The sequence below is a fragment of the Necator americanus genome, chromosome X (assembly GCF_031761385.1).
Source record: "Necator americanus strain Aroian chromosome X, whole genome shotgun sequence".
NCBI classification, from domain to species: Eukaryota; Metazoa; Nematoda; class Chromadorea; order Rhabditida; family Ancylostomatidae; genus Necator; species Necator americanus.
The window spans coordinates 26,731,864-26,747,444 of NC_087376.1; the positions used below are offsets into that span (position 1 = coordinate 26,731,864).

Genomic DNA, 15,581 nt, shown 5'->3' on the forward strand with positions numbered 1-15,581 from the left:
AAAATATGCGAAAGCGAAAAAAGCAAGTGCATTCGCCGGGGCAGCCGAGAGAGTCAAGAACTTTGCTACTCCAGTCAGAGCTTCTTCAAGCGTACAACGTAATTAACGGCCCTCGGAAACTCAAAAGGAATAACGATTGCATCGAGAAGGAAGGGCGAAAACCTTCTACGACTTCTACCCTGATTTACTCGACAGCGATGTTTATTTGCCTCTTCACCATCTGAAGAAACATGAAGATCTTATTTCGGAGTTTCTCGCGTCAGAGTAAGAAATATTACCTCATCGATAAGAAATTGCATGGCACCCGCTCCCTGCAGGATAATACAATATAACATAACTTTAACATCTAAACAATGTAACGCCAGTACTCATCAACGCTCGTTATTAAACAAGTTTCTTGAACAATGGAAGCACAGCAAGACCGCAATCTTTCGGAAAAAGAGGTTTCCTCATGACATCGGCAAGTAGCGCCCGATCTGCTTATTCTATAAACTCTTTACAAAAGTGACCATTATCAGGATCAGATCAGAAAAATCAAAAAATATCAGAAAAAATAGGTGAAGGAGAGCCACGCGAGCAGCCAGGGTTATGAAAGGGATTCAGCACCATTGACCACGTACACACCTTTCAGAACTCAAAGACGTATTCCAAGAGTACAAGGTGCCGATGTGTCTTACTTTCTTCAAGTTGAAAAAGGCCTCCAATTCAGTTGAAGCAGGAGCGGTCATGGAGGCCGCTGACAACCAGGGCATCCCTATTCCACACATAAAAATACTTCCTGATTTATATAGCAAATTGTTCACGACAAAAATTCTGCTGCAAACCCTACCTCACGCCTCCAAGCGGCGCAGCGGTGGCCCTGGCCGTCGGGAAGCTATGGTGGTGAGACTTCGCCTCGGCAGGTTTAACCATGCCACAAAAGTGTCCGGCTAGTAGTCCGGTCCTTGAGCAAAGGCTACAAGCTACCTAAGTGCAGAGGTAGTACGACGACTCCGGTGCCAGGCTGCTAGCTTGCTAGTGCGACAAGCCGGCCGAGGACAACACCCCCGTTGCGTCATACTGCTAATGTCTACTATGTGTTCTTCAGAAGCTAGGGCGTCCCCCAGAAGCGACGCGCATTGTCCTCGCCCGGGCAATGTGGCAAGTGTGCGGTGGCTACCGGCTAGAGGACGGAGCCGGCCAAAGAAGTTAGTGCGCCATCGCCAACAACATCCATTGCGCTTGGCAACATTTAACGTTAGGACGATTACTGGAAGAAGTCGTGAACCGGCAAACAGTCTCAGAAAACGCCATGTTGACATGTGCTGTGTACAGGAGACTCACTGCAAAGGCTCCAAGTCAAGGGAATTAGGCGATGGCTACAAGATCATCTACCACGGTACATCAAATCGCAATGGCGTTGGTATCACATTGAACATGACTTTTAGAAACAGCATCACAGCGGTGGATCGACTATCGGACCGTCTGATGGCTGTAAAAGTAGACACAGGAGAAGTGGAATTGCGAGTCGTCTCTGCGTATGCGAAACAGGTGGGCTGTAGTGAAGAAGAGAAGGCGTACTTTTGGGAAGATCTAGAACAGTACGTCCAATCGCTGGAAGGCGAAGAAGTACTTTTAATCGGAGGAGACTTCAACGGACATGTCGGTTCCCGGAAAGACGGATTCGAGAGTTGTCATGGTGGATACGGCTATGGAGCTCGTAACGACGACGGGTTGCGAATCCTGGAGTATGCTGTTGCAAGTGATTTGATCATTGCTAACACGCAGTATCGGAAAAGAAAATCGCATTTGATCACGTACACCAGCGGCGGTCGTGAAACACAAATAGATTTCTGGATGTTACGCGGACGAGATCGCCGACTTCTGCAGGATTCAAAAGTCATCCCTACAGATCAAGTCGCTGCCCAACACCATCTGCTCTTTATGGACTTGAAAATCTCCCACCCAAGGAAGAGATATAAAGGACTGAAACACAGCGCATCAGATGGTGGAAACTGAAGGATCAAAAGGAGGTATTTTTTTTTTGCGATTGTGGCTCCATCGCACATCAAGATCGTTAAGGGAGCTGATGGAGCCGTTCTACGTCGCTCTGGTCAGGTCCTGGAGAGGTAGCGAGAGTACTACAATCACTTGTGTAACGAAGAGTTCTGTCCTCCCATCCCAACTGTTCCCAGCGTCGGGGGCTCCGTTCTACCAATTACTACCGTCGAAGTCAGTGCTGCCCTCGCAAAAATGAAGTCGAACAAGGCAACCTGTCCTGATGACATATCTGCTGATGTCTGGAAGTTTCTAGGAGATCGAGGGTCCGTGTGGCTCGCGATTTAACAAGATCGTTGCAGAAGAACGGACTTCAGACGTTTGACAAACTTCTGTGACCGTGTCTGTCTAAAACGGAAAAGGAGACATTGCTGACTGCACTTCATACAGGCCTATACGACTGCTGTGCCATACGATGAAGATTTTTGAAACTTTCGGCTTCGCCTTCGAGACTGCCTTCTTAGCCTCCCTCTTCGCCGCTAGGTAAGCACGATCTTCAGGCTTACGTGTCCTCCACCAGAGCTTATACTTGGCTTTCTTCTCACGAATTGCCGCCTGGACGTCCTCGTTGCAAAACCACGTAGCCTTTTGTATATTGGGCTTACCTAGAGTCGTCTTTCCCAGCGTTCTCCGCGGTCAAGCGTATAACGCTGGAAGTAGACGATCATATTTCCTCCACAATACGAGTAGGGTTGGGAAGTGTAGATGGGGCCACGAGCGCCAAAAATATATCCTTTCAATCTTTCAGATTCTACAATATGATGCTCTGTGTTTCAGTCCTTGGATGTCTCTTCCTTGGATGGGAGTTATTCAAGTCCATGACGAGCGAATGGTGTTGGACAGCGACATGGTCTGTAGGGATGACTTTTGAATCCTGCAGAAGTCAGCGATCCCGTCGGCGTAACATCCAGAAATCTACTTGTGTTTCACGACCGCCACTGGTGTACGTGATCAAATACGATTTTTTTTCCGATACTGCGTGCTAGCAATTAGGCAGAACAAATACTGGTCGGACATGATGAAACGTGTAATCTATAGTAGTTTATCCTATTTTAACGAGAAAAATATAACTGGATGTTCCAGAGATGCATATATAGGTCGGGAAGTTAAAATGAAGAATGGTCTCACTACCGCTCTAGCCAGGATGAAAGGAGGAGTTTGAAGAGCATAAAAAAGCATCAAAGACGTATTCAGCACCACCGTTCTTTCTTCTTTATCTTACGCTTCAGAAAACTCAGCGTGCTGCAGGCCTGAGGAAAATGCGGTCAGCATCACAGATTGCTCGATTGTAAGAGCGGTGCCGGGAAAACCGCTCTCTTCCGCTTTTGTGCAAGCAGAAGAGGAAATTCTACGTCAACGACAGAAGATCAGAGACACTGCTGCAGATGTGAAGAAAGGTAAAATTAGGTGACACGTATCTTGTTTCAACGGCAACCATTAGATTATAGCTGTGCGCGACTAGATACCACGCGATATCAGTCACCTTACAGAAAGAGTACCCACCTGATGGTGGCACTGTCCCTTAAAGGAAATTGCGTTGCTCTTTGAGTTCCTAGCGAGAAGAGAAGCAAGCGGACAACGTTGACAGGCGGTCGAGACAAGCTGCAGTATCAATTGGTCTTTCCCACCCCAGGTCCGAGCTAATCGACGAACATTGGGAGCACAAGTGATACAGTGATATCTTAACTATGGAAATGCACTCCACTCGAAAAAAATAACGTGGCCAGAAATGAAATGGCTACCAGTACTGTCAGCACCACGTGAACTTTCTGAAATTTGAATTTATCCATTTTATTTTTTGTTTGTGCTTATCCATTTGTCCCTTTCACATTATCAATGGAATCGACACCGTCCTTCTATAATCCATCTACGTAAATACAATCTTCTCGATAAACATAACTCAACCAGGCGGCTAACGCAGTCTATCATGGATCCACGAACTTCTTGTAATTTGAAGCTATTTATTTCAGGTATTCTTCGGCGGATAATATCCTAACGACTTCATCTCACCGTAGCTGTCCCTTACTTAGTCGTAAGCTTTGTGTGCTACGGAGGCTACAAAAATATACTCTCGAATGTAAACTAACCAGAAACGACAAGACTATCGATGGCGTCTGTCAAACGCCCATGAGCATCTTGTAAGTCGGAATTAATAATTTTGCGCAGTTCATCACAACTGAGAGTAACGCCATCAGTAAGAGGTCCGCTGTAGTCGCGCGGTTGGTGGTTTAAAACTGCACCCGTGTCGCCCACGTCTTTCATCAATCAGGTGTCGACAAATTGGTAGCAGACTTATTTGGTAGGATAAAGACACTTACTTGGTCATTGTCTGACCAACGCAAGTCATTATGTAGGCCGACACCCGTTCCAGTGCCCCAATGATTACGAACTGCAATAAAACATGTTGGCGCAATTCTAGCAAATTCGTCTTACCGCGATGCATCCGAATTTAAGTGCCAACAAGAATACGCACTGTGTGGGTTACGGAAATACATTCTAATCGACAAACTTTAACCGATCAGGGACGATAAGGCACTGGTGCCTATCAGGCCCCTATAAGAGTGATGCTAGTCGAATTTATTTGTTTTATGTAGCTCTTCATGAAATAAACTCTGGCAGCTCTTAAATCTCTACGTCGTCTCGTCTTGCAACGTGCGAAAGAAGCTTTGATGAAACTTTATTCATGGGCTGATGCTTCGACAACCTGGTCTTTATCAAAACGCCAAAAATAGAAAAGTTTTCGATGCCATGAATATCAGATCAAATTCCTCCTCTCTGTTTGCCAAGCCTCTGGCAAGTACACTACGGAAGCACTCCAAACAGGAAAATAAACTGAACAGTCTTATGAACTAGCGAAGGTAGTGAGCCACCGCGTTCTTGCAGATCGTCACCCAAGGCGAATGAGATTTACACACTGTACATTATCATTGAGTACCTGGTGACTGGATAGTGTTAAGGAACTGCATGTGGGACAATCTTATAGCTTACAGAGTGTTACGAACGGGATAAAGTCATTAATAATGGACAAGTACTCATTTTTATTATTCACGGATAGATTCCTGACCGAAATCCAGAATGCTTCCAATGCCTTCCTAGCACATATTTCTTTCTCGTGTACTAATATCCTACACCTTATTCCAAACTCATTTCGATCACATTTCTCATTGATGGAAACACAAATCCAGAAACTTCGTTTCACCGTGATCCATCTGAAAAAATACACCCTACTCGACTAGTTCCTCACGAAATAAACTCCATCGACTTTGTCATTCTATATATTATTGATATACACTTCAATCGACGAACATAACGCAACCAGTGACAACAGGGCTGCCAGTGGCTTCTATCAGGCGCTCATGAATTTGCTGTAATTCGAATTCTTTTATTTTTACGTATTTGATCACAAAATAAATTCTAGCAACTTGGCCTTTTCGTACTCCATCCGTCAATTATAATGAGTACAATTTTGGAACGAGCAAGGCTAGCTGAAATTTCCTAGTTTACAGATATTTCTGACATCAGGTCCAATTCTGCTGTTTTTAAAGGTCCCACAGTTTTAATTTCCATATTCGTGTTGTTGGTGCTGTTTATTTCTTGTTATATGACTGAATAATAGAGCTACGTAGTTGATTTCAATCACATGTAAAACGGTGGTCAGTTGTTCATCGATGGGCCGATTTCTCATGCTTCTTTCATTGAATTTAAATTTTACATCCATAAATGGCAATAACAAATTTTCTGAAGTGATGACTGCAACAAAACGAGCAATAGTCAATTTCGTGGAAAAACTGTCCATTAAATTGACTGCTGCTAGTCTTGTGGCAGGTATCACTCAAAGAGAGTTGTCAACCCTTCTTCTGATAACACAAATGAAGAATTAACAAAAAAAAAAGGAAAGAAGAACAGAGCATTCGTAGTCCATTCACTGGTACAGTATCATCGCAACATTCCACAGAAGAGAAAACCTTCTTGAAAAAAGTTTCCACGGAACTTCATTAGATCATTAGAAACTTTTCTTTCTAGATTACTTCACTTTGGAACAATGTTGGTGACGGAGCATAGCAGTAAACCTGTACTGAAAATTGCATTTGGCATTTTTTTTTCTATGCCGACTCTCCCTATTTGTATATATGTATAAAATGTGCAGTTCCGAGTCCTCAATCTTTAAGAACTACATGAACTTTCCCCAGCTAAGCATGATCTCATTATTTTGGAGGTAAAGGACCTATGTAGTTTGTTGACAACATAGTGGAAGTGTTCATGTTTGTCTTCCTGATGATCTTGAGGGAGGTGTGATTATGCAGAACATAATCACACCTTCCTCAACGCTTCGTACGTGGCTGAAGTTGACATCATCGTTTTCAGTGTTGTTTGCTCGCCTTCGATCATTTTTGTGTGAAGTGAGCAGCAGAATTAAAGAGTTCGTTTCGAGTGTAACTAAGAACATGAATGAGACTTTGAATTCCGTTAGGCACAGGAAGAATATTGAAAGAAAAACATCTCACGCTTCACAAATACTTCGTAACTTTTTCTCTGCAACATGACGCGCGCAATCCGACGTATTGAACAAATTTGAAAAAGAATCATCTCGCACTTTTGACGAATATTTCAATAGAAAGTCTCTATTGAAATTTATGACTCAGAGTTCTGAGGCGTAGTTCGATTTGTAATACAACCCACTCCTGCACGGAAGGAAAAAATATGGATTTATGTGAAGCCGAGAACTTAGGCAAAGTTTTTCTTTTTTTTTTTTTGGAGGAAAGCGACGAAGTAATTCAATTGTCTGTTGCTATACCGTGAAGTTTTCGGTGTTTCTAAAGCTGCGCATCGGTGAAGGAACGAATGAGCTGTTATTGCGAGAGTTCTCTAATTAACATAAACTACTGGAACACAAAAATTTCGCAAATTTTACTAGGTCCGCAAATATCCACAAAAAAAAATGGCCGTCGGAAAACATCAGATTATTGAAGGTTTTCAGCGATCTCAATTCTTACATACATGATGACGATTGTATATAGGTGACAGTGTAACCGGGGAAGACAGATATAGAAACATAGTCGGGTCAAAACGACATGAAGCACGAGGGTAGTTACAAGAGCGGTCGCGCTGGAGCAACGCGGTTTCTAACCGCTCGGAGCGTCCTGCGAGCGGTCAGCTTGGCAATTTGCCAATGCGACGTGAAGTAACGTCATACGGATTAGCGTTGGCCGCAATTCTTTGTTTTTTGAAATGTTTTTTGGTTTTCTTTCTGGTTTCTTTGTCTTTTAAGTTTCTTTTTTCGTATTTCTGTTATGTTTGCTGTATTTGCTTTGGTCATGTAGATTTATATTGCATCCGTATTGTTGTCAAATTATTGTATTTGTTTACACATGTATTTAGTTTTATGTCAATGTTCTTTTTTGTTTGTAAGGGAGGGAAGGAGTGAAGAAACAAGAAAAAGGACATCAATATAGAAATAAGGACAATTTTGAACCAAATTCCAAAAGCATAACATCAACAAAAACAATGCAATGACTTAAAAACAATACAGATACAATACAGATCTAAATAACAAAAGCAAATGCAACGAACGTAACAGAATTACGAAAAAAAGAGACTTAAAAGACGAAAGAACAAGAAAGAAAAGTAAAAAATGAAAACAAACAAAAAATTGCGGTCAATATCGATCTGGAGGACATCATCTTCATGTCTCTTTAGCAAATTGCCAAGCAGACCGTTCACAGGACGCTGTGGGACCACGTTGTTCCAGCAGGACTACTACCTCGTAACTGCACTCGTGCTTCATGTCCTTTTGAGCCGACTATATTTAATGATTGACAGGGATCTGATAGTACAAATGAGGAAGGCAGGATCTAAATACTTCCAGACATCACTTTCAAGAGCATAGATTACAGCATATAATATTGACCTAAGTTTTCCAGTTTTTTTTTTCGACTAAAATGTTGTTATGTCGTTCAACTGCCGCTTCTATTCCTGCAACAACCTTTTTCACTTCGGTACAATCTCAGTATGTCAGTTTGATGCAAGGATGGTGTCGGATCTCCCCAGATCACGTTTTATCCCTAATTGCTTGCGCGACCCATGACGAGAACACGCACCAGAATCTCCGAGAGTTCTCTCCTCTAGACATCTTTCACATTATTTGTGTAAACTATCTCCTGTATAAGAAAACGCGGTAAAGATAGGTTTGACTACACGTCTTGGGATATACCTGCATGTCTGCGGACTGGATCACTTCACCTCTGAATAAAAACTACATATGATAATCATTATACATTCTGAATGCATTACTTTATGGCTACACGAAATGGATCATGCACGTGCACAAGGCTGGCGCGCTCCAATCAAATTCGTTGTAGAAAATAGCGCGCCGGAACGTTCGATGCCGTATCCTGCGGGCCGTTTTTTACGGCCCAGAAGAAATGGATGGGATCATCCTTCTTTCCATAATTTGCGAATCCGTATAGGCATAATCCACCTGGAACCCGCACCACACCAGATTCGTGGGGTGATGCCTTTAAGGATTGCACAAAAACTTGCCATGAAGATGGTACTTTCTTGCAAATAACACGAAAGATTGACCTAGAATAACAGCAATTGGATGGGTATGAGAAGAGTAAGAAATTAGCATTGCCAGGCCGCCGAAATTTCCCTGTATGACCATTTCTGGAAGTATACCCTATTCCTAAAAAAATTGAGTAAAAAGGGAAACCGAACCCGTTTTCAACATATTTCTCAATGGGAGGATAAATACGATGGAGAAGTAACCATCGGTGACTTATTTTTCCAGTCATACTATCCGCTATTATTTGGTTATTTTTCTGACGCAAACTCGGTGCACGACACCTCGGTATAGGACCTGGGTGAAAACCTATCTCTGCTTCGTGATGCGTTTGTTCGCCCCTACATTCTTACTGAATAGCAATACATCCAACCAGGGTACATTTTTCAGCAGGAGCGGGTTTATCCAACTGTAAAAATTCAACTGAACACGCGCGCCGGCTGAGCTGTGCTGTTTCTAATGCACTTCGTGGAGGAACGTATGTGGCTTCTAGTACCTTCGAATGTAGTCTTACCCCAGCCATCAGGAAGAAACGGTACTCTCTAGGATGATCATTATCTATATTGCTGCTTCGTAAAACATACGAGAGACCGAGGTCCTAACATACGTAAGTGGGTCACTGCCTCGCAAAAACAGACCAAGCATTGAAATTTGACAACATCGGCCGCCTGAGTTATCGTTTTCAGGGGCTTTCGAGAACTCGACGTTCTTCTCTTACTCTTATTGGGAAAATCGCTCCGTTATTAGTTTCTTGATGTGTAACATTGGAGTTTATGAGGTTTTTTACGAGAAGTATACAATGCGCATAATAGTGCTTGTAAATCTTTGACGCATCTCACTAAAGCAAGGTTAAAGGATGAGATGTCTAAAGTTACTCGATCCGTTCGAGATGCGCCGACGCGTTCATTCCATCTCAAAATTGTTTGAAGTTTGCAATTGCGGGCCTAGCCAATACAAGGACTCGCGGAGGTTATCTGATATATCAAGTATCAGATATTTTGTCCTCTCAGACAAGTCTGGTGCCAATTTTTCTGCCACCGAGGTATGGAATAGTTTGGCTGGCTCTAGTATGGTTTGGAACACCCCACCACTTCCCAGTGGTGGAGGAATCTCCCACCAACTGCGCTTCATCCGCCGGTCAAGACATTGTGCCTTCAATTGTTTTCAAGTACTGCTGTAAACACACCATGGAAATAGGCGAAATTATTTATTCGGTGCTACATAAAATTTCAGTGCTTAATACACAACGCAAGTGCGTGGGACCTGAATAGTCTCAACGAAGGAAACAGGGCGACCGTGGAGGTTCAGGACGTTGTTGCGGACCTTGTGGAGGAGTTCGCGGGCTTCATGAGATGTGCGCGGCAAGCAGGTGAAGCGGACCTTCTTGTCAACTACCTCGTCCATTTCCTCGTTCTTGCGGCATACACGGACGGGCTCAAGTGAGAAGCATACGCGGTGGGAGAACTCCATCACATGGGTCCTTTCAAGCATCTCTGCAAATGTCACGCATTTTTCATATTTCGGCACCACATTGCACGCTCATCCTCACCTTCCTCCTTCTCTCTCCTGTTCTTTCGGTTGTCTTCTTCCTCCTCAAAGATGTCGAAGAAGAAGTCGTCTTTTCGCTCATACTCTTCCTCAACTTTGTAGTGTTTCTTCTCGTTGATGAAATCTTTCTCAATTTCGCACTGAAAGCTCTCAAAGTTAACTTTTACTTATAAACACAAGTTTGCGCATAAAATCTCTCACCTCGTCGTTCAGGAGATACGACTTGTGGAACTCCATAATGTCCTCGGTGTACTCCTTCTTCGGGTTGAGGAACTCGTTATCCTTCTGAACACAGTAACCGTTGTGAAGCTACAACAGTGAGAAGGAAATCAGCAGTCCGGACCTCCTCATCGTAGTGTCCGCAGAGGCCGCACTGTCTCTCAATCATACGTTTGCCCATGTAGACCTTGGCGGTGTATCCGTCGAAGCGGACTTCGACGTCCTCGAGTTTCACACGGACCATGTCTTCCTCCATCATTTCAATGCTGGAAGAAAAAATCGTGAAGCTTGTAGATGGGTGTGGATTCGTATCTACTGCCTACTTGTATCTTTCAAGTTCCTCTCTGTTGATCTTCTTGTTGTTGACTTCAACCTTCAGCTTCTCATCAACCATTTCGACAGTGATGACTTCTTCGCGCTCATTGATGATCTTCAGCTTCTGCAAAAATACCACTTATATTCGTTGGTTAATTGTGTAGAGCAGAGAGCTTAATACCTTCTCGTCAGAGTCCTTCCTGATCTTCTTGAGCATCACTACGAAGCGAGGCTCCTCGGTGCAGTCCTTGGCGATCACCGAGTAGCAGTTGGTGAGCGGTGCGCGGAAGATGACGTCGTCGAAGGTCCTGACCTTAGTGCTCTTCACTTCACACATGCGTTCCTTTACCATCTCGTCACGGATGTCACGGAGTGTTCTCTTAGCAATTGTGGGCAGGTAGAGTTGGGGAACAACGTAGTCGCGCAGCTCCATGCGTTCCTTGGGGGTTTCCAGAAGAACGTTGATAAGGCCACGGCTGACTGGATCAACATTGATCTTGAGGAAGATGCGATTGTGTTCGTTGTTGGTCCTTGTCATCTTGTAGTGCCAGAAGGTGTATCCTCTGAAGAGGTTGTAGACGCGTTCGAAGAAGTTCTTGTAGAATGGAGTGAGTTCGTACTCAACGACAGTCTTCAGCTGGTTGAGACGAGATGCCCTGAGAAGAAGATCGTAGGCAGTGAGTCCTTTGTGCTCCCTCTCGGCCAGTCTCAGCCATCTCTTCTGCTCCTTGTCCTGCTCCAACTGAATCTTAATCTTCATTTCGTTCTTCTCTTCTGCTCCCCATCTCATCTCAACGAGTCCCTGAACTTCGCGGTGGATCTGCTCCTTCAGTTCCTTGAGAGTCTTGGGACGGTGAGGGAGAACAAGCTGCATCTTAGTGTGGAATCTCCACTCACGGCGTTCCTCATTCATGGGAGAGCGTTTGCCATCAACAGTCATCTTGCAGTAACGGAGCTCCTCGTCGCAAACAGTCACGAATTCGACCTCTCCGTAGTGCTGCACTGGGGATTCTACAGTTTCAATCTTGAGGTTCATGCGGTGTCTGTATCCCTCGGCTCTCTCGATGTCACGAACTCTTCTGTGGAAGGTCTCGCGACGTTCGCGCTCCTCAAGTCTCTCGTAGTCGGTGGTTTCGGTCTCAAACTCCTTGTCGAAAAGGTTGGTGAAGTCTGGTCTCTCCATGCGGAACTTCTCGATTCTTCCAGTGTTCAGGTGGAAGCGGATCTTTCTGGGAGTATCACGTGTTGGAACCATTACCAGCTCCCAGTCGGACTCTTCGAGAAGTACGTTGCGCATGTTCCAGTTCTTGTGCCAGTTTCCGCGAAGGACGGCCTTCATTCCAGAGAACACGATGACCTTCTCCTCTTCGTTGTGGAGCCTCTCCCATTGTGGAATGACCACGGTCCTCTGCCTAGCCTCACGGAAGTGGTTCTTCTCGCCGCTGAGGAAGCGGAAGAAGACGACTGGACGAGTCATCACGTGTAGAAGAGTCTTCTCTTCGGTTGGGATGTTCATGGTATATTTGAGCTCGAATTCCTTGTTGTAGGTCATTTCCAGGACAAAATCGAGTGGGAGACGAGCTTCGACGGAGCGGACAATCTTAACGCCTTGCTCGTAGAGCGGGTTCCACACTCTCATCTCACTCACTTGAGTGGAGGCAAGGGCTGGCTGAGTGTTCATGCGAACACGGAGTCCGTCGGTTATCTTCTCCAGCGTGAATTCTCCTTCAGCGGACATGACAGTTGGCAACTTGCACTTGAAAATGAGCGGAAGACCAAGGGTGGTTGGGACCCTCCTGATCGTCTCATAGAGGTACGTGAATGTGTGTAGGTGGAATTCAGGTTCGCGGTTGAAGAGTCGGTCAAGCTCCTTCCTCTCAAGTCTTCCCTCTCTGATGTATTTCTCCACAAGTTCCTCGATCATTTTCTCGTCGAGTGGAAGCACGGCATAGTCCATGTCCTTGTAGCGGAGGTAGAGCATGACATGGGGGGTTCTGTGATCAGTGACACGTGGGCGGATGTTGAGCTTCTTGGCAATCTCCTTCAGGATGTTCAGGGATTCACGAATGCGGCGTCCGCGAACAACGGTGTTAGATTCTTCCCTTTCCATTCTCTGGAGCTTGTCAGTGATCTTTTCGACGAGTTTCTCAATGTTCTGCTGCGAGAATCCCAGCTGGAAGAGATACTTGTTCCACATTCCGTTGAAGACGCTGTCGAGAGACATCATCAGCTCCTTTGGCCAGACCGAGTTCTTTCCGAAGATGGTGGCGAAGTCCATGTTGATGCCGGTCAGCATATCCTCAGTGAACATTGGCATGTACTTGTAAGTGCTGGTGAGCATGCGCTCTCCACGTACGTAGCGGGTGATGCTAAGAAGTGGGCGAATCTCCTGGGCAAGCTTCTTGTAGCAAGTGTGAGTCGACTTGGCGAAGGAGTTGAGGAGGTCGTAGGTGAAGGCGGCAACATGATGGTTCGGCTCACGCTCCATCGTGGAGATGATCTGGACGATGACTGGCTGGCGCGGCAGAGTGTGCATGATGCGGACCAGGGCAGCCATTCTCAGCTCGGGATGCTCGTGACGGCTCTTGTAGACGGGCATAAGAATCGACTGAATCTTTCGTGGCATCGACTCTCTGAGGAGACGGAGAGCATCAATTGCCTCCATGCGGACAGGTAGCTCTTCGTGTTTGTTCAGGATGATCTTCTCAAGCTCATAGACTGAGAGGTCGATTCCTGCATTGGCCAGGGACTTCAGGTAGAGGATCTTCTCGTAGATAGTCTCGGCCTTTGCGTACTCCCTCATGATAATCTGGAGGTATTTGTGCTTGAGGTCACGCCTTTCCTCCTTCACAATATGCTCTTCCTTGGTTTCGCCGACGACGCCACGCATCACGGATCCGATGGTAAGCCAGACAGTCTGGCGAATGACAGGTGAACGTCTGACAAATTCGGTCTCGGCGAAGCGAATGAGCTCTTCGACGATCCTAGGAGATGGGAAGGGAGTTTCCTGGATGGACTTCAGGATGTGCACAACTCTGTAGGTTTCGATCTCCTCCTTTTGCATGTGATGCAGCAGATGAGTGATGGTATTTTTGGTTCCAGCAATCGAGAGGCAGTGCTCGATCATCTTCTTCATGCGGATGTCGACGTTCCTGTAGATCTTGTTGTGCACCATGTTGAGCTCCTCGACAGTGCACATACGGAGCATGAACACTAGACGTGAAAGCATATGGGTTGTTTCCTGCGTTTCCTCCTTCATCTCTTTGATCTCGTCAACAAGCTTACGGATTTCTTCGAACTTATCCTTAACATGTTCGTAAGGGCGGACTTCGACTTCGTCTCCCTCCTTGTAGAATCGTTCGATGTTTCGCTCCATTTCGTTGGAGTAGATGAGCGACTCCTTTTTGCCATTGCTCCATTCAAACTCGCGATGGATTTCCTTTGTCTCCTCGAGATTCATTCGAGAGCGCACCTCAGTCTTCATCACTGGCTGATTCTCAACGGTGATGGTGTAGACGGAGCGAACCTCGACGCTCTTGATTCCGTCTCTCTCGAGCTCATACGTGTAGACGGTGTTCGGCTCGAAGAAATCAGTCTCTTTGCAGTCACGGCACTCCGTCTGGTGGCGGAAGTTGTACTTGGTGATCGGGCGCTTGGTGCACTTGTTGAAGTTGACGGACTTGGTAACTTCAGTGACGTGCTCCTTCTTGATAATGGTGTAGGCTACCTCACACTCACCTTCGATCGTTCTCTCGGTGGCAGTGAAGTAGTCGTTGTCGTTCTCGCGCACGTTCTCGTATCTCTCCATCCTGTTCATCTCCTCGGTGCGACCCATCTTGTGCAGGTTCAACTGGAGCATGTTGATGATTGAGCGCTTCACGTTCTTGGACCACGTCTCATCATTGCTGTGGAATTGCAGCTCGGAGACCATACCGTCTCTGTAGCCGAATTTCACTGGCAGTTCCAGAAGCTCCATGTGCTTCTTGGTGATCTCGTGGATCTGCAAATCTTCGATGTTCTTGAAGTTCTCCTTGCGCTCGTCCTTTCCAGTAGCAAAACGGATCTCTCTCAGTTTCAGTAGAGCGTTATGATCGTCAGGTGTTTGAACGTGAACGAGTGCTTCGATGCGAGAGATCTCGCTCTCGGTGGGAAGAGGGATGCCGGAGTGGACATCTCCTTCGAAGCGGAAGATGTATTCCTTGCGCGGCTTCAAAAGGTTCTGATCCAAGGTGTGGTGGACCCCGAGGGCCACACCAACAAGGGCTAAGAGGGCAAACCTCATTGTGATGTGCTGCTCATCCATCCCCCTCCCTTTTATTGGGCTGCATATCAGTTCATATCATGCGATTGACACATGTCCTGTTCGTAGAAAAAGTCTGTATGTCAATCTGTAGCTGACTTCTGTAGCGATACGACTTTGGCATGGGGATATTCGGCGCCAGGCAGTCGTGCTATTTTTGGATTCCCTGCTCCAAATGTCTTCGAAACAACAGCGGACTTTGAGCCAAGAAATCTAGAAAATGAAAGTAACCTTTTTCAATTAAGAGACGGTCTTAGAAATCTCATTCTCCACTCTCATACTCATAATCCCTTACGTATTGCAGTGTTTTTTTTTTTCAGATCAGTTTGTCCTTTTATTTGTCCTTTAGTGCTTTTCTTATCATTTTCTCACACTTTTCTTCCTGTAACATTTTGTTCTTTCCTCTCGTGGATTATATGATTATGCAAGCGATGACCTTTATACCGCTTTGAGTGTTGGCTCCACCTCCTTCGTCTCCTCCTCCTTCACCTCCTCACCGGCTCTCACCGGCTCTTTGTCCCCTCTGCAAACACATCGGTAGCCATAACACGGTTCCTTCTTCAAAGGCCGTGATGTTTGCAAATTATCCCTTTTTAAGTG

At 45.5% G+C, this 15,581-nt stretch overlaps 2 protein-coding genes across 3 annotated transcripts; one reads left to right on the plus strand and one right to left on the minus strand.

Annotated features, from left to right (window-relative positions):
* Positions 1 to 1,074: 1,074 nt before the first annotated feature.
* RB195_025611 (uncharacterized protein) lies at positions 1,075 to 1,998 on the plus strand (the record flags this gene model as incomplete). Its single annotated transcript, XM_064213832.1, has 1 exon — positions 1,075 to 1,998. The coding sequence occupies one exon, from the start codon at positions 1,075 to 1,077 to the stop codon at positions 1,996 to 1,998; it is 924 nt and encodes a 307-aa protein (XP_064069713.1).
* A 5,845-nt stretch (positions 1,999 to 7,843) lies between these two features.
* On the minus strand, positions 7,844 to 15,526 carry RB195_025612 (uncharacterized protein; the record flags this gene model as incomplete). 2 transcript variants are annotated; one of them, XM_064213833.1, is made up of 10 exons in its annotated part: positions 7,844 to 7,889; positions 7,946 to 7,971; positions 9,980 to 10,092; positions 10,149 to 10,287; positions 10,349 to 10,432; positions 10,491 to 10,632; positions 10,690 to 10,805; positions 10,863 to 15,003; positions 15,081 to 15,194; positions 15,489 to 15,526. In XM_064213833.1, 10 exons carry the CDS (start codon positions 15,524 to 15,526, stop codon positions 7,844 to 7,846), a joined length of 4,959 nt encoding a protein of 1,652 aa, XP_064069714.1. The 2 variants fall into 2 exon arrangements, with proteins under 2 accessions (XP_064069714.1, XP_064069715.1); XM_064213834.1 differs by lacking the exons at positions 7,844 to 7,889; positions 7,946 to 7,971; positions 15,081 to 15,194; positions 15,489 to 15,526 and adding an exon at positions 9,503 to 9,751 and having other exon boundaries at positions 9,923 to 10,092; positions 10,863 to 14,984.
* Positions 15,527 to 15,581: the final 55 nt, after the last annotated feature.